We start from the raw sequence: 23,384 nt of genomic DNA on the forward strand, positions 1-23,384 counted from the left end.
GCGAGTTATAGAAATTGTTCATGACCAAAGTGTGCCCTAGGTTATATAAGGGCTTCACCAGATCATGGACAATTCTGGCGGTAGCGTTGGTGGGTAGTGGTGGCATGTCTCTCGACTCGTCAGTCAAGTCTATCTGTCTGTCTGTGAGGTCATTTGTATGTCCGTCTTTCTTTCCAGTAATGATGAAAAATCTCCACAAATAGCCGGTCTCTGATTCGCACAACTCGTAGGATTTTACTCCTACTCTCGCAGCTTTGGTAGCAATTTTTTGTGCGAATGACAGACGACCTGGCCATTTGAGGAGAGATTCATCTATAGCAATCTCCTGTCGCGGAAGATACAGCGAGCTGAACATCTTTTGCAAGTGATTCAACACTGGCTGTATCTTCCTCAACTTTCTTTCGTCATTCGTCAAACTTTGATCGTCAGTCGGGTCACTAAAGTGTATAAGTCGTTTTAGTAACACAAATCTGTTATATGTCATTATGTCACCGAAATATTTAAGTGCGAGATAGCCATTTTCCCCCCAATAATTTTTCTCGACAGGATTCGGGAACAAACCCTGCAAGATAATTATTGCGAGGAATTTGGCTATCTCATCTCTGTCCACATTTTTATAACAATTAAGTCTTTAGTGAGGTGTACAATTTTCGACAATCTTTTTAGTCGCGTATTTATTTTTCCGTGTCACTATGATGTCAAAAAGGTCGTCGTCAAAAAATTTCAAGAAAATGTCGAGTGGGGTCATATTTTCAGTCACTGTGAAGGTCGGTCCTGAAGTTGAGTCAGTGATCAACTGGGCGGCAATAAACTGGGCCACGTGGACCAGTTGTACATAATTAATTATGCCTACTATTTTTGTGGCCAACTGGGCCGAACGCGCTTTGATCTTGCGGACGTGATTTTATTATTTAATTTGCTGTGGTTAAGTGGGCCGAAAGTATACAGTACAGTCAGATACAGATTGTTTCAGTAATTTCAAATAGAATAAATATTTACCTCGTAGGTACCATTTTGTTTTTACTTAAATACAGTATCTACAGCCGTTACGAAAGTAGAGTGCGCTTTCTTTGAAAATAAACAAAGCTACTACAAGACTCTCAGATTACAATGAAAGAAGTAAGACGGCAACAAGGTCCCGATATATTTGTCTCTTTCTACTATTGTATCATGGGACGCGCGCGCCTGCGCTGCTCTTTGCCGGCAGTCTGGTTCATGTTCCTGTGGCGTGAATGTGTTTTTGATAATTTTATATATCATTGATGCTATTCAACGTGGAGAGTGTAAATAATGGAACATAGTGGAGGTAAGATTTATATAATTACATATTCTTAGCATAAAAAAATATCACAAACTTCATTCATTACGTTAAAGAAATTTCAATAAGAAGCTATATCTGCTCTTATTGGCGGCCGCCATTTTGTGGCGTCGTTATTACATTGTCATTACATTTTTAAGAATTACTAAGAATGTTTTACGGTTATAATTTTAGTAATTTCACAGTTTTATGAATTACACATAGTATGCGCTATAGTATGCACATATTTTAAGATTACTAGCAATTTAGATTTCAAATTACTAGAATTATTTTAATCATCCAGCAAAACTCAAAGGCTTTTATTAGAAATGGGTTCATATTAGTAGCGTAATGTGTAATTAGGCTGCCGCCGCTGATGCTATATATAGCTGCCATGAAAATATTTACAGGTGAACCAGGGCCATCAAATTCACAAAATTGTATCCAGTGGCAAATAGTAACATCGCAACGAGGCAAACGAGTGCTTCTTCGTGCAGGCCATAGATACCATGAGAAAAGGCGAAATAAAGATGGTTCCTGTGTTTGGAATTGCACTAAAAGAAAAAAATGTAAAGCTAAATTAATTATTGCCAATAATAATACCATTACACGGGATGACAAACATGACTGCGAGCCGGATTTTGCTTCAAACGAATTAGAAATACAATTTAACAAGTGCTGTGAACAAATCAAGTCTGATTATACTATTTCAATTCCAAGAGCTTATCGGGAAACTGTTGCGGGACTCGTGGATTGGACTTGACTGGACTTGTGGCATTGATTTCATTAAAAAAATACCTACATTGGAAAATATTAAGCATAAGCTCCATCGTAAAAGAAATAAATCACTTGGTGTACAAAAAATATGTTTTAATTCTATCAAAGAGATAATTGTGCCCGAAAGATATCAACATTTTTTATTAGCTGATTACAGTAATGGACCCAGTAGAATTTTCGCTAATCGAGAATGTAAAAAAATATTAACTAATCCAAATTTAACAATTTTATGTGATGGGACGTTCAAATTTTGTTTAAAACCATTTAATCAATTATATAGTTTACATGTAGATTTAGGTAGTAATGACACATACAATAATATTATACCAATTATTTATGCCTTACTGCCGAACAAAAACAAAAATACGTACATAACTATGTTTAAATTAATAAAAAGTCAAATTCCCCAATTTTCACCCCAATTATTTATACTTGACTTTGAACAAGCAGCTATGTCTGCTATTAAACATGTTTTCCCTAAGACTAAAATCAATGGCTGCTATTTTCATTTTGCGCAAAGCTTGTGGCGAAAAGCCGATGAGTTAAATATCACAAAATCAAAATTAGCCAGAAAACATGTTAAACGATGCACTGTTATGGCTCATTTGCCTAGAGAGGCTATAGACAATGCTTGGCTATATATAATGGCACAATGTCCTACAAACAAAAATGTCGTGCTATTTAACGATTACTTTGTGCAAACGTGGTTGAATGATAAGTCATTCTTTGCAGACAAATGGTGTAGTAATCATTTGCATCGAACAACAAATATGATTGAAAATTGGCATTCGATTTTAAATAAAAAAATTTCAAGTAAACCAAAAAACATTGCGCATTTTTTAACAATACTTGAAAAGGAAAACAATTACTATGAAGTTTTATATACCAACGGAACTAGTATTAGAAAAAAACTTCCAGAAACCCAAGAAATAGACCAACATAATATATCGCAGACGATTGAGGAATTTATTAGAGGGGACATTAATATTGATTTATGCATAGAGCGCCTTGTTTTATGATTTTATTTTAAAATTGGAAATTACTTAAACTGTGATTTTTTTTTATTAGGTTTGGAGACATTTATTTTCAAAGAATTTTACAATTCACTTATTCTAAAGTTTCACAGTATTTTACAAAGTTGTACACCTTGACAAAAAAAAATTAAAAAATTTGCGGGTGAGTGGAGATTATTTTGTGCAATAATATCGTCTTATGACGGTATGGCTGTGTTCGTGAGGAATGTTTACACGGATATAAAGCAACTAAATGTGACATCGATTGCATGAACTAAAATAAATATTAATTGTAAGTTTATTTAAAAATTAGAGTAAAAAGTAATTTAGTGTTGACTTAGCTGTTTAAAGTAATTTAATTAATACAATGTTATGTACCACCAGCAATGTAGTACACACTAGGTCAGAGGCGGAAATAAAACACACAAAAACGCTCTGACCGTATATTTCCAAGGGTCGCGGAACTACAACATCATTTTGCTTATATCTAGTTACAAAAAAATAACATAAGCGCGATTTAAAAACACAGCTTCTACAACTAGCGTCATCTATTATCGAATGATGGAACTAAACAATACTAAAAACTTATACTATTAAACCAACGGTTTAGACATACCGCCCGCCAAGGACGAATAGTCCTTCACAATACAAAAAAATACATCTATGCAAAAAGATACAGCAATACATAGAAGCAAATAGATCTCTTTAAACTAATAACTATTCCTTACTTACGAGTTACGGCTAACATGATATACATACATTTATATTTTTCTTTTTTACATTTATGTTTCTCTGACGGGCAACACACATAGTTTCGAAGTCGGTCTCTGTATGTGAGAACCCCTATATCTCAACGTGACAACACGTGTCACCTTATCCTTACCCGGGGGTAAGTCCACCACCACTCCGTACATCCATTTCGCAGGAGGCAAATTGTCTTCCCTAAGATCACGTCTCCTACCCTGATGCCGGGGACCTTACCTTCGGAAAAAATTGGGTAAGACACTCGTGGGACCAATGCTTCCAAAAATACTGGACCATCCTTTGTGTTAACCGCCAAAGACGCAAATTGGAAATTCTCAATTGCAAAAAAATTCCGCAACTCCTTAGAAGCACCTACACTTCGTGTATCTCCAGACTCATGCTTTTCTTCGGGGCGGAAAGGTAAGTCGAAAATATACCTTCCCTCCCTGTCTCTCTTACGTGTCCTCTCAAAAATATCTTCATACGCCTTTTCTTCGATTGTCATTATTTTATTGCTTACCAAACATGGCTCTGATTCTATTTCCCAAAACTTTTTTAGTAATTCATCTTCATTGCATCCAGCGTGCATGCTGACGATCACTCTCGGTTGTTGGTGCGTTCCAGAATCTAACATTTCTGATTGAATGTGCCCAGATAATATCCACCCTAAATGCGTTTTCTGTGCTAACGGACATCCAGGGGGACCCTTTATCATACCGTCCTCAAGTATCTGCGCATATACCTCTGCACCCAGCAACATATCAATTTTGTTTGGGACTTCATATTTCGGATCAGCCAACTGCAGATGTGAAAGCTCTGGCCCCAATTGCACATTGACTCTCCTTGGTAGAAGAAAAGATGTAAACTTACCGAGAACGTGCGCTTGGACGACCATGGTAAGCTTGGGATTGTAAATTGATCTGATTTTTACTTCTACCATAAATCTTGATGCTAAAGAATCTTCCTGAACTCCAACTCCAGAAATACAAACCTTATTTGGAATTTTCTTTAGCCCAAGAGCCTGGACCGTAGATTCTGTGATGAGAGAAACCATTGAGCCTTGATCCAATAAGCATCGCAAATTAAAATTAGCCTTACCTGTATTCGACTCCGCTTCCACAACTGCAGTAGCCAAAAGAACTTGACTACGGACATTCGAGAAACACGTAACAACATCGCGTTCAGATGTGGTGGCTGATGAGACAACCACATTCTTTTGATGGGACTCAACATTTTTAGATTCTTCGGGATGAAGCAATGGATGATGTTTACGCTTACAAACCTTGCATCCGGTGGATTGGCGACAGGAAAATACGGAGTGGCTGCTACTAAAACAATTCAAACATAAGCGACTATCTTGTACAAATTTATGTCTCACATCATAGTCCGACTTCGCAAACTCCTTACAATTATATAATTTATGAATTGCCTCCTTACAATACGGACACTTCGCTACATAAGACTGACCAGACTCAATACTATCCGTCAAAGTATAATTGTTAGGTAATTTTATGACAGATTTTTCTTGATACTCTCTTGACTCACTTGACTTACTTGACTTTACCACGGACCGGCTATTTCCATTTAATTCAATCAAAGCATCTTTCAATTCAGTTTTGTAATCTATATATAGTTCTTCGGTCTCAATATATATAGAATTTTTAATATAACTAGAAGAGTCTAACTCCCTCTTAGAAATCTCGCTAATTATTTGGCGATGAGTATCGCGAAATGATTGCCACTGATTTTCTAAATATTCTAAACGAGTTTCAACATACGAAACAGTAATTCTTTCCTTAGGGAATTTTTTAAAATTTACTTTATTCTTAGAGATAAGCTCTTTACTATTTTCTTGAATTCTATTAAATACTTCCATTATAATATTTTAGAGACTTCACAACAACAATAATATACTTAATACTCTAAAACTTAAGTAAATAAATTTAACTTAATGTTTAAATTGCATAAAACAAAGCTACCTCAAATGTGTAAACTGTCTCCCAACTCTAAAATATTATAAGTGGTAAATACCTTTACAAGTGTCTATTCAATACAACGAACAAAAACTAAGTCAATATAAACATTGAAAATATTCTAAGTCCATAAATCTTCGTTAAAAAACTAAGTCAATGTAAATATTGAAAATATACTAAGTTCATGTAAACAATGCAAATTTCTCTAAGAGTTTTAAAGTAACTTCAGTTCAATTTGGGCATGGATTCCCCGTCGCTTCACTTTATTTTCTTAGACTTAAGGTCCAATTTTGATTAATTAAACTTCAAAGTACTCACTGTTTCACTTCACTCACTACTTGTTAGTCCTTCTCCCTCGCACCTGTACTCCGGAGTCGGTTGACGTCACGGATGTTCTCCCTCTCGCTCGCTCCGCTGGCCGCTGACGTCACGGTTGTCTCTCTCTCGCTCGCTCCGCTGGCCGCTGACGTCACGGTTGTTCTCCCTCTCGCTCGCTCCACTGGCCGCTGACGTCACGGTTGTCTCCCTCTCGCTCGCTCCGCTGGCCGATGACGTCACGGTTGTCTCCCTCTCGCTCGCTCCGCTGGCTGCTGACGTCACGGTTGTTCTCCCTCTCGCTCGCTCCACTGGCCGCTGACGTCACGGTTGTTGTACCTCTCGCTCGCTCCGCAGGCCGTTGACGTCACGGTTGTTCTACCTCTCGCTCGCTCCGATGGCCGCTGACGTCCCGGTTGCTTCTCTCTCGCTCCCTCCAATGGCTGCTGACGTCCCGGTTGCTCTCCCTCTCGCTCCCTCCAAAGGCCGCTGACGTCACCACCTGGACCCTGGTCTCCAATATTCGACTCGAAGGACCAATGTTATGTACCACCAGCAATGTAGTACACACTAGGTCAGAGGCGGAAATAAAACACACAAAAACGCTCTGACCGTATATTTCCAAGGGTCGCGGAACTACAACATCATTTTGCTTATATCTAGTTACAAAAAAATAACATAAGCGCGATTTAAAAACACAGCTTCTACAACTAGCGTCATCTATTATCGAATGATGGAACTAAACAATACTAAAAACTTATACTATTAAACCAACGGTTTAGACATACAATGTTGTTTTTTTTTTATATAATATGTATACCTAAATATAATAATTCATAATATGATGTAATGATTTTTACTCTTTATTTTAAAATAATCATAAAATATATACTTTTTATGTTATATTTAACACTTTATATTAGTTATATTAATTTATTTTTTGAAGTAATTTTACTTTTGATTTTTTTTTAAACTAGGTAAGTAAGTATGTGATCGTTGTTATTTTTATTTATATTGCTGATTTTATTTTATTCACTTATATTTTTAAGTTGTAATTTGTATACACGATAGTTATTTCAGGGCATATTTTCATTTTGTAGTATATGAAGTTTTAATTTCTTTTTGAATAATCCTAATGATTTTACATACTTGTTTTATATCTGTAGGTAGGCTATTATATATTTTAACTCCGTCATGAAGTAAATTTTTTGAGCCATAGTAGGTACGGGCTGGATGGATATTTAGGTGGTCAATACGTATATTTTGTCGTGGATTAGAATTTCGCTTCCTCTTAGTTAAAGTGATATCTGTATGAATTTCCTTATTAAACAATTTTCGTATCAGAATACAAGTATTATAGACGTAAATTTGCGAAATATCCATTATTTTAGTGTCTTTATATATTTTCTTTGTTGGAGTGAGATAATTATAGCAAAAAAGGGTTTTCATTAATCTATTTTGGGCTATTTGTACTTTGTTCATGTTAGTTTTAGCGGATGTTCCCCAATTAATTATTAATTATAAGATTTTAATAATTACTGTTGTACAAAACCGATCTGTGATTTTAAATATTTTTATTAAAAAAATCAATGTTGTATCCTGTTATGCTCATAATTTTTGAATTGAGACTTAAATTATATTAAGCTAAGGTAGAATTTATATTTTTGGTTTTATGGCATTCAAATATCATTTTATAAATTTATATTTAAGCTAAGGTAGTTCTATTAAAATTATACTGAACTGATCTGTGATTTTTAGGATTAACCAATTTTATTTGTATTGTGTTATATGAATGTTTATCGTGTATATGTCAATTTGTGATTGTTTTTTAAAAATTATATTCCTTATTTTAAAACTTAGATTAATAAGAAAAATTATTTACATGTTATATAAAACATTTTATTGTAAGCTAAGCTTTGTCTATACAACTACATTTTGTTGATTTTTGAAATATATACATTGATTGATGATGTTTTGTTTTCCTCTCAAAGTCCCAACACAATATTACCTTTTGAAAAATTTATTTTGATACACTTGTGTTCGTAACTATATGATGTTTTGTTTTCCTCTCAAAGTCCCAACACAATTTACCTTTTGACAAATTTATTTTGATACACTTGTGTTCGTAACTATACCAAACTGCCTTAAATTTTTATTGTCGGCCCACTTAACCACAGCAAATTAAATAATAAAATCACGTCCGCAAGATCAAAGCGCGTTCGGCCCAGTTGGCCACAAAAATAGTAGGCATAATTAATTATGTACAACTGGTCCACGTGGCCCAGTTTATTGCCGCCCAGTTGATCACTGACTCAGTTCCAGGAAATGGTTCACGTTTCCCTCGGAAAGAGTTATGGTCGTGAACCCAGTCAAAAGATAAATGGTCAGTCGGAATCATTTCTGTCAAAACTCGATCAGATTCTTGGTCGTCGTTTATCAGCCAGGTATGTAAGCCTGCCGTGATCTCGTCAAAGTCGTAAGCAGTCGTCATTTCGCACGCTTAGAAATATAGTGACCTAATTCAAGAAACCAAATTTTAGGTAAATGGCGAAATAAGATTCATAAGTCGATACATTTTGTAGAAAATATAAAATATTAGGCTATGTTTTAAAAACATGTGTATTTCAATAGTTTTATATCAAACTTCAATTATTTACTCAGACCATACTTGGTTTTAAAATAAGTGAATAAATAAACTTCTAAAAAAATAGAAGAAATTAAATCGTTGTTCGTATTTAGGTCATTGTATGAATGAATTTATGTTTTTTTTAAAGACCGTTTAGTTTTTAGGTCTGTATATTTCTAAAATATGTTTTAAAATTGTATCCTATTCCTAAAAACGACTGTGTAATAATAAAATTTATGTAATTGAATACAACATTAAAAAAAAACTATAGATAAAAGTAGAAAAATATTTATTTGAAAAATTAAAAATTTTAATTATGTAACGTTAAAATCTTAAACTAACGTTAAACGTTTCACGAAATCAAAAAATAAATCACAAAATTATAAGTAAACATCACAAAATTATAGTTAAAATGTACTTGTAAAACATTTTACATGTCGTCGTGACTTTCGTTAAGAAATAGGTATTTGGTATCTGTTTGTAAATTAAATAGGTAACTCTATAATGCTTACTGTCATGTACTATCAAGGAAATAAAATAATATTATATAAAAAGAAAAATAATATATAAAAAGACAAAAAAATAAACATCTAAGAGAACATGACGTTTCGTAAAAACTAAATTACAGTATACTACTGTAAAAATGTAAATAATAATTAGGAATTAAGTTTTTATTAATGAGATCGCATAAGTCTTTTTGCTTATGTTCACTTAACTCTAGTTTTTGTGTAAATAATTTAGTTGTTGTTACTTCAACAGGGTCAATCATTTTTTTGCGTTTATTTCTCGTATTTACCTTTCTGTACTCTGTTTGAGTGTATGACGTTTTAAAGTAGAAGGCAAATGGTTCGCTCTTACGGAAATTCAATATTTTTATATCGTTAAAACTGAATGTGTTTTTATCTTCATCCTCGTTGAAGTTATAACCCCACTTTTCTTGTAGATTCTTTATATCAATAAAAAAATCGTATGTCAACTCTTTTACAGTAAAAGGTTTCCCATTCTTTTTTGCATTTTTTATTAGAGTCACATATTGGCATGGTGCATAAATTGGTCCCGCCTTCTTATTCCTTTTGATTTCTTTTTCTATTAAGCTGTGCACATTATCACCTTCATTTTGGGTGTGACCCTTTATTAAAAATTTATGGGTAATGCTTTCTATGTTTGTGAAATGTGAAACAGCATAAGAATATAGAGCAGTAATAAATTTATTCTTATTTTGCCCACAGCAGTTATCAGAGTAGAAGGTTACATGGATATTTTCTTTACCTGCATTTTGTTCATTTAAACGTTGTAAATATTCTAAAAGACATGATCCAATTTCATTTGCTCCTCTGTGCCCTTGAACCTCATCCCAAAAATAACTGTATACGTTGCTATAGGCCCCTATTTCATCTTCTTAGTTTCTTTTGCGTTTTTTATTTTCTTCAGATTTTTTCATCATTTCGACAATAGTGAAATTCAAACAGTTTAGTTTTGATTTGTAGAAAAACGAAGATGTTTCTCCCGTGGGACACTGCATAACAGCTTGTAAATCATAAACTGCGCAAATGTTACTGTCATCGATATTTTTTCTATCGATCCGTTTTTCTTCGCGACACAAATCTTTTTCCTTAATGTGCTGGTCATATTTATCTTTAATTTCTATTTTTCGGTTAGGCGTCGCAAGTTCGTCTAGACACAGATCACATCTGTCTTTCTTAGGTTGAAAAAAGCTTATATTAAATTGTGTAGTAAAAACGTCATTCCGCCCCGTGATTCCTAACTTTATTGAAGGTTACATTCATTCCAAGACATAATTTAGCTTCACCTAAGTCCTGAATCCTTATCAATATTTGTTCTAGGAAAATTTCAAATTGTTATAGAAGACATGGAGTCGTGTGGTTATGTAGCACATATGCCTATAAGTAAACGGCGTGGTGAAAACCAGCCAACGACGTTAGAGGCAAATAAAAATCGGAAAGTGAAGATTTGTTGCTGGGTCGTCGAAGTCGTCAACGGACGGTTCAAACGCGATTTTCGACTCTTTGGACAAGATTTTTTTAATCGGGCCGCTGCGCTTATAAATGCATTTCATGTATTGATTGAAGACAGCGCGCATGCAAGCGAATTTTTGCGAATTATTAGTCAGAGAATGAACCAAATCGTTTGGCTGCGTATGTTACACAAAGAAATGTAAATAGACAGCGGGCTAGTTTCCGTAACATCGAAGCCGATGTTATCGGGGCAGACGAGTTCCCTGTACTTACACACCAAGATCTAGTATTGTTTGCACTTGGGACATATCATGTAAAACTTGCGCGTAGCTACTATGCTGAACATATACGCAATGGCTATATCACATTGAAGTAGCAAGAGACGGTGTTTTTAATGATATTGTAGATTTTGGCATAGAACCTGAACATGCTGTGTTGCTACGCGCAAGGTTTCAATCCAGGCACGCACGTGCAAGATTGTATTATACGTATGTAATGGTACATAGTCGAGAAACAATTTCTAACTATTTCTGTTCATGTTTATCTGGTATGCGAACTGTGGGTTGCTGTGCCCATGTGATGGTAATTGTGTGGTACTTTGGATGGGCAAGACACCAAACCACAATTAGGCTTCCAGCTGCAAATCTAGACAATATTATTGTTGATTATGGTTGAGATAATATATAATGTTAATTTTTAATTATGTGTTAATAGTATTAAAAATTATTATTATTTTTTTATTATTTTTGTTATTGTTTATTATTTTTAATTAGACACGAATAAAACTATTGTGTAGCATTCTTGCGTTTTATTTCTTCCGGGCCTTTGAACAAAGTCTATTTCAGCGAGAACCTAACATGGGACACCAAGCGGTATGACATGTTAGTCCAGTCTGTGGGGAAATGTAAAAGCCTCTGCTCTACAAAAGGTGGCGTAGAAAATGTTTTGAAACTATATTTTTTAGGTATGAAAGGTTAATAAAAATCCAAGTTTTCGACCTTGACGGACCCAGGCGCTAGCCGCCATCTTGAATTAAATGTGCTAAAATTAGGTATATTCTAAATAACTTCTCAATTGTTTACTAAATCACAAAAGTGTCAAATGAGGGGTTCAAAGAAGACAAAATTACCTACATTTTTTTCACACATGATTATTCTGTAAGTCTTAAAGGTAAAAAGTTACAAGCGACGGAAATAATAATATTTACAGAAATCATATAATTATAATTTTGTTTAAAAATTGTGCAGCTATCATTTTTTAATTCTTTTTGATGGCCCGGGCTGGTTAATGGTGGCTTCTTCATTATCGTCGCTGAAATTTTCTGTTTCATTGTCTGTATTTTTACAGTCACACAGTCACACAGTCACAGAATTAAAAGTAAAAAAAAGTCAAAAGTAAAAGAGTATTTAAAACGATCGAAAATGACATATCAATCATAGATAATAATGATATTGTCATGAGCCTGTGTCATGAGCCTTCCATCATCTACCAAAGTATTCCAAAAAACGAATTCACAAACGGTAACCTTTCCTACTGACACTGATGTTGTTGAATATAAGTAACAAATAGCTTAACTGTGCTGGTGTGTGTTGAATAAAAAAAATTACAATGATTATGCAAACATGAATGTATGCTATTTAGTAAGTAAGTAAGTAAGTACTTACTTAGATGATTGTTGTTCCTGCAAAAAAATGTTATATACTTTGTTATATTTTCTAATAATAATTTACCTACAAAGGTTTAATTAATATAAAATAGTTAGGCTACGTCCGCACAGACAGGCGGCTTGCTTAGCGCCTAGAGCCTAGCGAGTCACCTAGCGAGTAGCTTAGTAAAACGAACGTTCTAAAATGTTCGCGACCGGCCGCACTGCGCGCTTGGCGCCTAGCTAGTCACATACACCCGTATTCACAAACTGCAACACTGAGCAAAGGGTAACATTTCTCAGTGCGTTCCATTCATCGAGCCTTTCTATTCATAGACAAAACTTAAGTAGGGGCGAATTCGTTATAACCGTTCATTTGATTTGTCGTGGTAATTTTCATATATTAAGCTTACACTTAAAATGTCGCAGCACAACGTGACTGGAAATAAAAAAAATAACGTTACGGACGCAATGTGGTAAGAGAAATTTTGTTTTACTATCTTCACAAATTACCTAAGTATAAACATTGTTATGTTATTACTTTGCTATTATATATGTAATTTTAACTTGGTTTGATATGGCATATTGACTGACAAACTAAGGAAAACTTAAACGAAAATTTAGAGTGACGTATAAAACAATATACCTACCTAATTGTATTCCAGTTCTAAGAAAATACCATTCACCACGTCGGAAAGGGAACTAATCGTGGCTCTAGTACGAGACCGACCCATTATTGAAGACAAGCGAACTAATTCAAAAAATATTGAATTAAAAAAGCAAGCTTGGGAGGACTTGACTGCTGCCTTCAACTCACAGCCATATGTCTCACAAAGAAATAACATGCAGTTGAAGAGATGCTGGGAAAACATAAAAACCAGAAAAAAAAAAAACTCAGAAAAAAAAACTCAGAAAGGAGCTTAGCCAAGAAGCTTCAAGCATGCGACGTACCGGGGGTGGGCCTCCTAATGCAGGAACAAATTCTGACAACTTGGTTGACATCATCTGTCCCTTTATTGATTTAAAAGTACCAAATGTCATCGACTCCAATTCAATTGAAAGTAAGTTTACTTTAAAATTATTATAAGACTGTATATATTTATTTATGCCACAGTATGTACCTACATCACCTATTACCATTGTAATAAACATTGTTTCGATTTAAATGGCTAACCTGCTTTACCTTTTAATCTCAAAAATGTATAAAACAAATAGTGTGTATAGGTATATTCTTGTAAAATAGGCTAAGCTATAAAGAAATAAACATATTTGATTTATATTTTGGGGCAATATTCTGTTAAAACACTTTTGTATGGAAATACTACTTATATTTCTTTATAAAATCCTCATTATACAGGGTGTAATCGTTAAGTGTGCACAGGCGATTTTTCCGTAAGTATTACAGATAACAAAAAACTTTAAACTGATATCGAAAGTACTTAACCTAATGAGTAAAATGGCCGTAATAAATTTTTAAAAATAAATCGAGAAATATCAAAAAAATTATCTTTAAACCCTCCCATACATATTCTGTTCCTACCGGACGCGGGTAGGACGCAAAAAAGTTTAAACGTTTTTTTAAAAGCTCTATACGAAATTTTAAGTTTTTTTATTGTTATAAGCTCGTTTAAGTATAAATTATGCACTAAAAAGCCCCAGTACTTACGGCGTCACATTCTCCTTTATTTTTCACCGCACATCCTCGCTATTTGAATATTACTTTGCACTTCACTGTACATAACTAACTTTTATGATGGAAGCTATGAAACAATCGATTTTGAGCATGGAAGAAATGTTCAATAAGCGGATGACAGACTTTCAGAAGGATCTCCAGAATATAACGTCTTCACCGGCCGCAAATCCACCTTCTCAGTTACGATCCGAGTTCGCCGCGTTTCGTTCTTTGGTCTTGGACCAACTGAAATCATTGCAGTCACAAGTGGACCTGCTCATGAAAATATCAGATGAGCAAGAGATGAAGAGTAGACGCAAGTTTCTTTTGTTGCACGGTGTAGTGGAAGATAAAAATGAGCAACCATCATCCATTCTTTCTCTTCTTTCTAAACATCTTGGCATAACAGAGCTTATGACTGATAACATAAGCCGTTGTCACAGAATTGGTGTGTTGAAGGAAGATAAGCCAAGGCCTATTCTAATAAGTTCAATGACCTTGGTGTGAAGAACAGTGTTTGGGCTTCGAAGGCTAAACTGAAAGGGTCTGGAATAACACTGTCAGAGTTTTTGACGAAAAGGCGTCACGAAATCTTCATGGCAGCCAGAAAGCGACATGGTGTATCCAGGTGTTGGACCAGGGGTGGCCAAATCTTGGTGATTGCTCCTGACGGCTCCCGCCACCGCGTGGATTGCATAGACGATGTGGATGCCATTCCAGTCCTAGAGCCCCAGGTCCCCTCGCAGACTACAGAGCCGACAGTTGCTCAGAAGATGTCCAAAGTAGCACGGACCAAAAGATTACCGCCCAAAGTAAAGTAATGTATGTATTAATATAATTATTGTTTTCACGTTGTTATCATCTTTTTGCATGTATTTCTTTACATTTCATAATCGCTTCTCGCATTATGAAGGTATAGTTTCACTGTAATGCATTTTAGGTTATTGGTATTATCACTTTGTTTTTAGAATTTTTATGTTTTTTGTCACTATATCACTGTTTTTGTTTAAACTTAAGACTCTAAAAATACGTATGTTGACTTGTATTCACTATTTTTATAATCCGTATCTGTAATAATCACTTTGTAACACGTTAGATCCGCACTATAAACTGTGTAACTTGTAAACAACGTATATAGCTATACCTATCACAGCTTTATCTGTATTACCAAGAGAATGAATGTGTTCAATTGCCATTCGTAAACAACTTCCGACTAATGTAATTATTCAAATCATAGACAACATATCTAAGCCTATTTTATATAATATTAACAGGTTATTTTATATTATTCTTATTGTTAGTTTTTATTAACTTTTATTCATATATATTTTTTTACCTAATTGAAAATACTGTAAAAGTGTAAATTACGCGCCGAAGGTACAGGATAATTAATTACCTTAATTAATTGTTTTTCATTTTTGTTTTCATATTTTCAGTATAATCAGTGTTCATTCGTCTTTTTTATTTTATTTTATTACTTCTTATTTACTTATATCTGAGTATTAATAATTGTTTTATATTCAATAGTATTTATTATATTTCTATTTAAACATTATAACTATATATTATTATTTTCATTTTTTTTACTTGTCTTATTAATTGATTTTCTCTCTTATTAATTTGAAATATGTCTACCATAAATAATAGTTTTGTTTATAGCAATAATTCCTCGCCTTCGTCTGATAGTGATTCCTTTCACAGCGCTTCCTCTCCTCCTTTAGATTTTACTCTTTCTAATATTTTCCACAACTCTAATAAAAACTTCAACGTAGTTCATATTAATGCCCAAAGCATTCCGGCTCATTATCCCGATATGCTCGCCTCGTTTACCTCCGAAAATATCCACGCTATCCTTATCTCCGAAACCTGGCTCAAGCCATCCCTTCCTTCAACTAATTTCTCCCTTCCCGGTTTCCAACTCATCCGCAACGACCGCATCGGTAGGACCGGGGGAGGAGTAGCGATATACTTACGCTCTCATATACCGTACTCCCTAATTAGCGCATCCTCTCAGCCCCCCCCTCCGAATGCGGCTGAGCACCTCCTCCTTGAAATCCTTCTCTCCAACACTAAAATACTCTTAGGAGTGTTTTATAGTCCTTCTTTAACTGTTAACTACTTTCCTTCCTTTCAACTCCTCCTTGACCGATTTATTCCACTTTACCAGCACGTTTTACTTATGGGTGACTTTAATACCTGTCTGGTAAAGGATGACTCCCGTAGTAAAAAATTACTCTCCCTTCTAGATTCCTTTAACCTTCAAACCTTGCCTTCGAATCCTACACATTTTAGTCCCAACTGTAATCCTTCACTCCTAGATCTCATGATAGTTTCAAATATTAATTTAGTCTCTAACTATGGTCAGTGCTCTGCCGACGCTTTTTCTTACCACGACCTCATCCACTTATCCTACAACCTACGTCCTCCCAAACCCAAGCCTTCCTACCTTTTGCGGCGTAATTTTGGTGGTATCGATTTAGAAAAGCTGTTAGACGATGCCACAAATGTTAATTGGGATATGATTTATGATGCCGGTTCGATTAATGAAAAAATTAACTTGTTTAATTGCTTGCTTCTACAGATTTTTGATAAGCATGCACCGCTAAGACGTATAAAAGTTAAGCACCTTCCTGCGCCCTGGCTTACTCCAGAATTAAAAACTTTATTGCAAAAGAAGAATAACGCTAAAGCCAAGCTCAAAACCGCTAAAACCGATTTTGCACGGGAAAAGTATAGAAATATCCGGAATCGCTGCAATACATTGTGTAGAGATGCACAAAGACGCCATATTCATAATTCCGTCGAGAACGGCGACACATGTAAAATTTGGAAATTTTTAAAGACTTTAGGAGTTGGTAAATCCCAATCAAATAACCTCCCCCCCAATATTAATATTGAATTGTTAAACAAACATTTTGCATCTTCTTCCCATCTTTGTCCTGATCAAAAAAGGTCAACACTGCAATATCTTTCATCAACTGCAACTCCTACTCATCCACCGTTCTATTTTAATCAATTCACTGTTAGTGATGTTAAAAAGAATATTCTGTCCATTTCATCGAATGCTGTCGGTTGTGACTCAGTTAGTCGTAATATGTTTGTCCCCATCCTTGATATAATTGCTCCCGTCATAACCCACATCCTCAACTTTTCCTTATCCTCCAGTGAATTTCCTGACATTTGGAAAGACGCTAAAATTATCCCTCTCCCGAAGAAATCTAATCCAATTTCCTTCTCAGATTTCCGTCCAATCTCCATTCTACCTTTCCTTTCCAAAGTCCTTGAACGCCTTATCCACCAACAGTTAAGTTCCTTTTTATATAAAAACAGTATTCTCAGTCCCTTCCAATCTGGTTTTCGTCCAGGACATAGTACGACTACTGCACTTGTTAAAGTCACGGATGACATTCGTAATGGAATGGAAAAGAAGCAGTTGACAGTTTTAACTCTCCTAGACTTTAGTAATGCTTTTAACACCGTCGATTTCGACATATTGCTACAACTGCTTCATTCTATTAACATATCTCCTACAGTGGTTGATTGGTTTCACAGTTACTTGCACGGTCGCCGACAGCATGTATTATTGGAGGACAAGTCATCGTCCTGGTGTGATGTTGTTGCAGGTGTACCGCAAGGTGGCGTTTTGTCTCCTCTCCTATTTGCTATTTTTATAAATTCCATAACCAAAAACTTATCTTCTCTCTATCACATGTATGCCGACGATCTCCAGATATACACCCAGTCAACCCTCGAGAACTTATCCTCAGCAATCTTAAACACCAACACCGATTTGGAAAGAATTTCGACTTGGAGCCGTAGGTACGGTCTGAATATTAACCCAAGCAAGAGCCAAGTCATTATCATCGGTAGCCCCTGTTTAATCTCCCGGATTGACTGGACATACATCCCCAAAATTCATATTGATGGCTACGTCATTGAATTCCAAAAATCTGTCAAAAACCTGGGCGTACACTTTGACACGACCATGTCTTGGTCGTATCACATAAAAGAGACGAGTCGCAAACTTTACGCAGCGGCAAGTTCTCTTAGACGTTTACGGCATTTCTTACCGATTTCTACCAAAATTATGTTAGCTAAATCCTTACTACTTCCGCTCCTTGATTATGCTGACGCCTGTACCACTGATCTTAGTGAAGAGCATTTAAATACACTTGAGCGTCTCCAAAATTTCTGCATTCGTTTTGTTTACGGTCTTCGTAAATATGACCACGTATCCCAGTTTCGCAATAAACTCAAGTGGCTTCCTATAAGACTTCGCCGGAATGCAAATGCGTTGAAGCTGTTATTTTCCATCCTCTTCGATCCCAATTCTCCCTCCTATTTAAAAAAACAATTTAAGTTCCTTGATTCAGGTGTTTATACTCTCCGTTCCGCTGATAACCTTCTCCTTAGTTTTCCTTCTCACCACACTAGTTTCCTTGGTAAATCCTTTGTCATAACCGCTATCAGACTTTGGAATTCTTTGCCTATTGCTGTTAGACGAGCTTCCTCGAAAACTTCCTTTAAAACTCTTTTATATAAATATTTCTCTAATTTAGCTTTTCCTTCTAAATAAATATGTATGTATTATATTCCCTCTTCTTTTTCATATAATATGTATTTAGTTTATTCTCTATTATCTTTCGGGACGTAAATAAAATTTATCGCATCGGGAAAGGAAATAAAGATAATAAACCAAGGCCAATAGTGCTCTCATTAGTTAGCGGATGGCGGAAGAGTGAGATTATGAAAAACAAAAAGAAACTAAAGGAATTATATTTAACCAATGATTACTCAAAAGAAACTTTAGAAAAGAGGAAGGCACTACAATCTAAGGTAAGGGAAGAGAGGGAAAAGGGGAACTTTGCCTACATAAAATATGATAAACTCGTAGTAAAAGAAAACCCAAACTCTAAAGACAAAAGAAAAAGAGAAACCTCGTATTCCCCTCAAGAAGACGTGCAACCTAGGAAACAACAAACATTGACCTCAGCATCAACAAGCAGGAAAAATGCATTTGACATGATGAGGATTCGTTCTAACTCCTTTTCAACTAACCCGACTGTAATGAAACAATAGCAACTAAGCACCGGTGATCGGAAACATCAACTAAATATAAATCAAATTAACAAAGAAACGAAACAACCTCCCCCAAGCCGACCGGTCATCGTGGGGGAAAATGACCACGACCCTCTAAAGACAAAAACACTTACATCGGATATATATATAGCTACCTTTAATGCTCGATCATTACGAACGACGGAGAAACGCCTTGAACTCGAATTAGCCCTAGCAAACATTAAGTGGGATATAATAGGAATAAGTGAAATGAGAAGATATGGAGAAGGAATTAATGATTACGGAAACTATATCCTATATTATAAAGGTGAGACACAAGGTCAGTATGGTGTAGGATTTTTAGTTAAAAAGAATCTTGCTAATCGAATTGATGAAATAAAGGGAATTTCTGAAAGAATAACAATACTAAACATAATGTTACCTTTAAATAAAGAAGAAAAATGGTCGATCATCCAGGCTTATTCACCACCTGAATCAAATAAAAAGAAGGACGTTGCAAATATTGAAAAATTCTACGAAGATCTAAGAATGTCTATGCAATACTGCAACAAAAATGTAATAGTAATGGGCGATTTCAACGCACAAATTGGAACAAAAGTAAAAAGTGGAGAAGAGTATACAATAGGAAAGTATGGACAAGGCAAAAGGAGCAAAAATGGATCCAGATTAGTCACCTTCGCTTTGGAAAACAAATTTAAAATATTGAATAGTTTTTATAAGAAAAAGAAAACGAAAAAGTGGACGTGGATGTCACCAAATGGACTATATAAAAATGAAATAGATTTTATCATGTCTAATAATTCAAAAATTATCAAAGACGTATCCATAATTCACAATTTAAATTTCAATTCGGACCATAAAATGGTTCGTGCGACACTAACAGGAACACCAATTAAGAACAAAAGACGATTCTGTACACATAACTCAAGAATTTTTTGTACCGGAAATATCACCCAACTCATAAATAATCTACAGGAACTAACTAATAAAGATATAAACAGATGTCAACCGATCCAGGAACAATACGAGAAACTTATAAACATACTGAAAACAGAAACAAAGAAAATAAACGTCAACAACAAAAGAGCCATCTCAGATGAGACAAAACAACTATTAGAAGAAAGAAGACAATTATTACAAAAGAAAGAAAATAAAAATTACCGTCATAAAATATCGGAGCTTAGCAAAAAGATAAATCAAAATATCAAAAAAGATAGGAAAACTAAAAGGAATATTACACTAAAAAATTATATAGAGAAAACTGGAGGCGTAAGGAAAGCAATAAAAGAGTTAAATTATAAAAAACATTGGATGCTTAAAACTAAGACTACAAAAGACAGTTATACAAATAAAAGAATCGAAATACTTAAAGAGGCTACAAACTATTATAGAAATTTATACCAAAGCAAAAACAAAAATAAAATTATAAATAAAATAAATAATAGTGTTACTGATTCTGAACCCATCCCCAAAATCTTAGTTAAGGAAACGATTAGAGCAATCAACACGCAAAAGATGGATAAGACACCAGGAGCTGATCAAATAACGAACGAACTTTTAAAATCGACGACATCAGTGATTGCTCCTATTCTCACAGATATATTCAACAATATTATAGATTCAGAAATTATCCCAGCAGACTGGACAAAATCTACAATAACATTATTACATAAAAAAGGGGACAAAGGGGACATAGGCAATTATAGACCTATTAGTTTAATGTCTAACGTCTATAAAGTGTTCTCGAAAATAATCCTATCTCGTATTACTGCTACGCTAGATGCAAACCAACCTAAAGAACAGGCGGGTTTCCGGAGTAAATATTCCACAATAGACCATATTCATGTTTTAAGGCAAGTTCTGCAAAAATACAACGAGTACAATAAAATTTACTATCTGGGTTTCGTTGATTATAATAAAGCTTTCGACTCCTTAGAACATGATTACATTTGGGAAGCTTTGAATATTCAGGGCATTCATGGAAAATATATAAGAATTCTTCAGAATATTTACTCTAGAAGCACCGCCCAAGTCCGGCTTGAAAGTATGGGAGACATATTTCCGATAGAGAGAGGCGTGCGGCAGGGTGATCCTATTTCACCAAAACTGTTTTCAGCGGCTCTGGAGATCGTGTTCAGAAAGTTGCAGTGGGACTACGAAGGATTCTCAATTAATGGTGAAAGGTTGAACCATCTACGTTTTGCAGACGACCTGGTCTTATTCTCTGAATGTCCAAAGAGACTGGAAAAAATGTTACAACAACTGTCAGACGAAAGCGTGAAAGCAGGGCTCACCATGAATATAGCGAAAACAAAAATTATGACTAACGCTTCACAGGCCTATAACATAACAGTGAATACAGAGAAGATAGAATATGTAAAAGAGTATGTATACCTAGGTCAGCTTATAACGGTAAAAGATACTATGCACAATGAAATAGAAAGAAGGATAACAAATACATGGAGAAGATATTGGTCTCTTAGCGAAATTATGAAAAATAAAGATATGCCAATCAAAGAGAAAAGGAAAGTATACAATACTTGCATTCTACCATGCTTAACATATGGTTGTCAAACATGGGCGCTGACAGACAAACTTATGAATAAGGTGATGGTATGTCAGAACGGAATAGAAAGAAGTGTAATAGGTGTCAAAAGAAAAGATAAAATTAAACTAGAAGAAATAAAAAGAATAACTAAATTTAAAGACGTAAAAAAAGCATGTAAGATTTTAAAATGGCGTTGGACAGGGCATATGCTAAGGGAAACAAATGGGAAATGGACAAAAACAATAACAGAGTGGTATCCCAGGAATGGTAAAAGAAGTAAAGGACGTCAAATCAAACGTTGGGAGGACGATCTGAAAAAAGTGGCAGGCTCAGAGTGGATGCGAACAGCGAGAGACAGAGAAAGATGGAAGTCTTTAGAGGAGGCCTTTGTCGAAAGACAAACTGTTAATCATTGAAACCTATTAATAGAAAAAAGTAATTGTTTAGGAAAATTGTAAATATTATTGTAAAAGATACGAAAGTTGTAACTATTGTAAAATATTTAACAGTAATAAAGGCTTATTTTATTTATTTATTTATTTATTTCTATTATCTTTACTTTTATTGCCGCCCGTGTACCTATAATTCATTAATTCATTATCCTTTACCTTGGGCAGCCTGGTAGAGATCGCTGATAAGCGATAAGGTTGCCTTATGTGCTATGCATGTTTTCCATTTCTTTTAATATTATGTAATGTTATGGTACATAAAATAGTTAAATAAATAAAATAAATACATTAAGTATGAAATATGAATATCCCACATACATTTAATATGAAAGATTTTAGCTTTCTTTTTCTTTTTTTGGTTTTCTGCTTTAATTACTTCGCAAATTTGAAGTGGGATTTTCTACGCCTTTTCTGGACATTTTCACGCATTTTCCAGATATTTTCCGGGGATTTTCCGAGCATTTTCCGGGCATTTTCCACACTTTTTTCGGACATTTTCACGCATTTTCCGGATATTTTCCAGACATTACCCAGGCATATTCCAGGGATTTTCCAGGCATTTTCCACGCTTTTTCCGGACATTTCCACGCATTTTCCGGATATTTTCCATACATTTTCCAGACATTTCCCATGCATTTTCCGGTTATTTTCCGGGAATTTCCCAGGCATTTTCCGGGGATTTTCCGAGCATTTCCCGGGGATTTTCCAGACATTTTCGAGACATTTACAGGCTATGTCAGGGAAATGTCCGGAAAATGTCCGGATAATGCGTGAAAATTTCCGGAAAAACCGTGGAAAATATCTGGAAAATCCCTGGAAAATATCCGGAAAATGCGTGAAAAATGCCTGGAAAATCCCTGGAATATGCCTGGGTAATGCCTGGAAAATATCCGGAAAATGCGTGAAAATGTCCGAAAAAAGCGTGGAAAATGCCCGGAAAATGCTCGGAAAATATCTGGAAAATGCGTGAAAATGTCCGGAAAAAGCGTGGAAAATCAAACCACTTCAAATTTGCGAAGTAATTAAAGCAGAAAACCAAAAAAGAAAAAGAAAGCTAAAATCTTTCATATTAAATGTATATGGGATATTCATATTTCATACTTAATGTATGGGAGGGTTTAAAGATAATTTTTTTGATATTTCTCGATTTATTTTTAAAAATTTATTACGGCCATTTTACTCATTAGGTTAAGTACTTTCGATATCAGTTTAAAGTTTTTTGTGTAATACTTACGGAAAAATCGCCTGTGCACACTTAACGATTACACCC

At 34.9% G+C, this 23,384-nt stretch overlaps 2 protein-coding genes and 1 pseudogene across 3 annotated transcripts; 2 read left to right on the forward strand and 1 right to left on the reverse strand.

The window, feature by feature from the left end:
* The first annotated feature begins 1,200 nt into the window (after positions 1-1,200).
* LOC149479269 (uncharacterized) lies at positions 1,201-3,093 on the forward strand (annotated as a pseudogene). Its single transcript, XR_016317226.1, has 2 exons — positions 1,201-1,306; positions 1,708-3,093. The product of XR_016317226.1 is annotated as an uncharacterized LOC149479269 (transcript).
* An 862-nt stretch (positions 3,094-3,955) lies between these two features.
* LOC149479270 (uncharacterized) lies at positions 3,956-4,885 on the reverse strand. The gene has a single exon (XM_089708326.1). It carries the CDS (start codon positions 4,883-4,885, stop codon positions 3,956-3,958), a length of 930 nt encoding a protein of 309 aa, XP_089564452.1.
* Positions 4,886-14,634: 9,749 nt separating this feature from the next.
* LOC149479271 (uncharacterized) lies at positions 14,635-22,081 on the forward strand. The gene is made up of 4 exons (XM_089708327.1): positions 14,635-14,850; positions 17,572-17,673; positions 19,118-19,746; positions 20,563-22,081. Exons 1-4 carry the CDS (start codon positions 14,635-14,637, stop codon positions 22,079-22,081), a joined length of 2,466 nt encoding a protein of 821 aa, XP_089564453.1.
* Positions 22,082-23,384: the final 1,303 nt, after the last annotated feature.

Source organism: Colias philodice, chromosome 20, assembly GCF_061535455.1.
Source record: "Colias philodice isolate Cphi_HAF_F1 chromosome 20, ilColPhil1 Martin Lab GWU primary, whole genome shotgun sequence".
Taxonomy (NCBI): domain Eukaryota; kingdom Metazoa; phylum Arthropoda; class Insecta; order Lepidoptera; family Pieridae; genus Colias; species Colias philodice.

What these genes read in the sequence shown, in the direction of transcription:
- LOC149479271 (XM_089708327.1), top strand. Translation starts at nt 14,635, where the DNA reads ATGGCAGCCAGAAAGCGACATGGTGTATCCAGGTGTTGGACCAGGGGT. An exon ending in CCAAAAGATTACCGCCCAAA is followed by an intron (nt 14,851 to 17,571) that starts GTAAAGTAATGT and finishes TATCTCCTACAG; the next exon opens with TGGTTGATTGGTTTCACAGT. An exon ending in TGTTGCAGGTGTACCGCAAG is followed by an intron (nt 17,674 to 19,117) that starts GTGGCGTTTTGT and finishes ATGAAACAATAG; the next exon opens with CAACTAAGCACCGGTGATCG.
- LOC149479270 (XM_089708326.1), bottom strand. Translation starts at nt 4,885, where the DNA reads ATGGTTTCTCTCATCACAGAATCTACGGTCCAGGCTCTTGGGCTAAAG.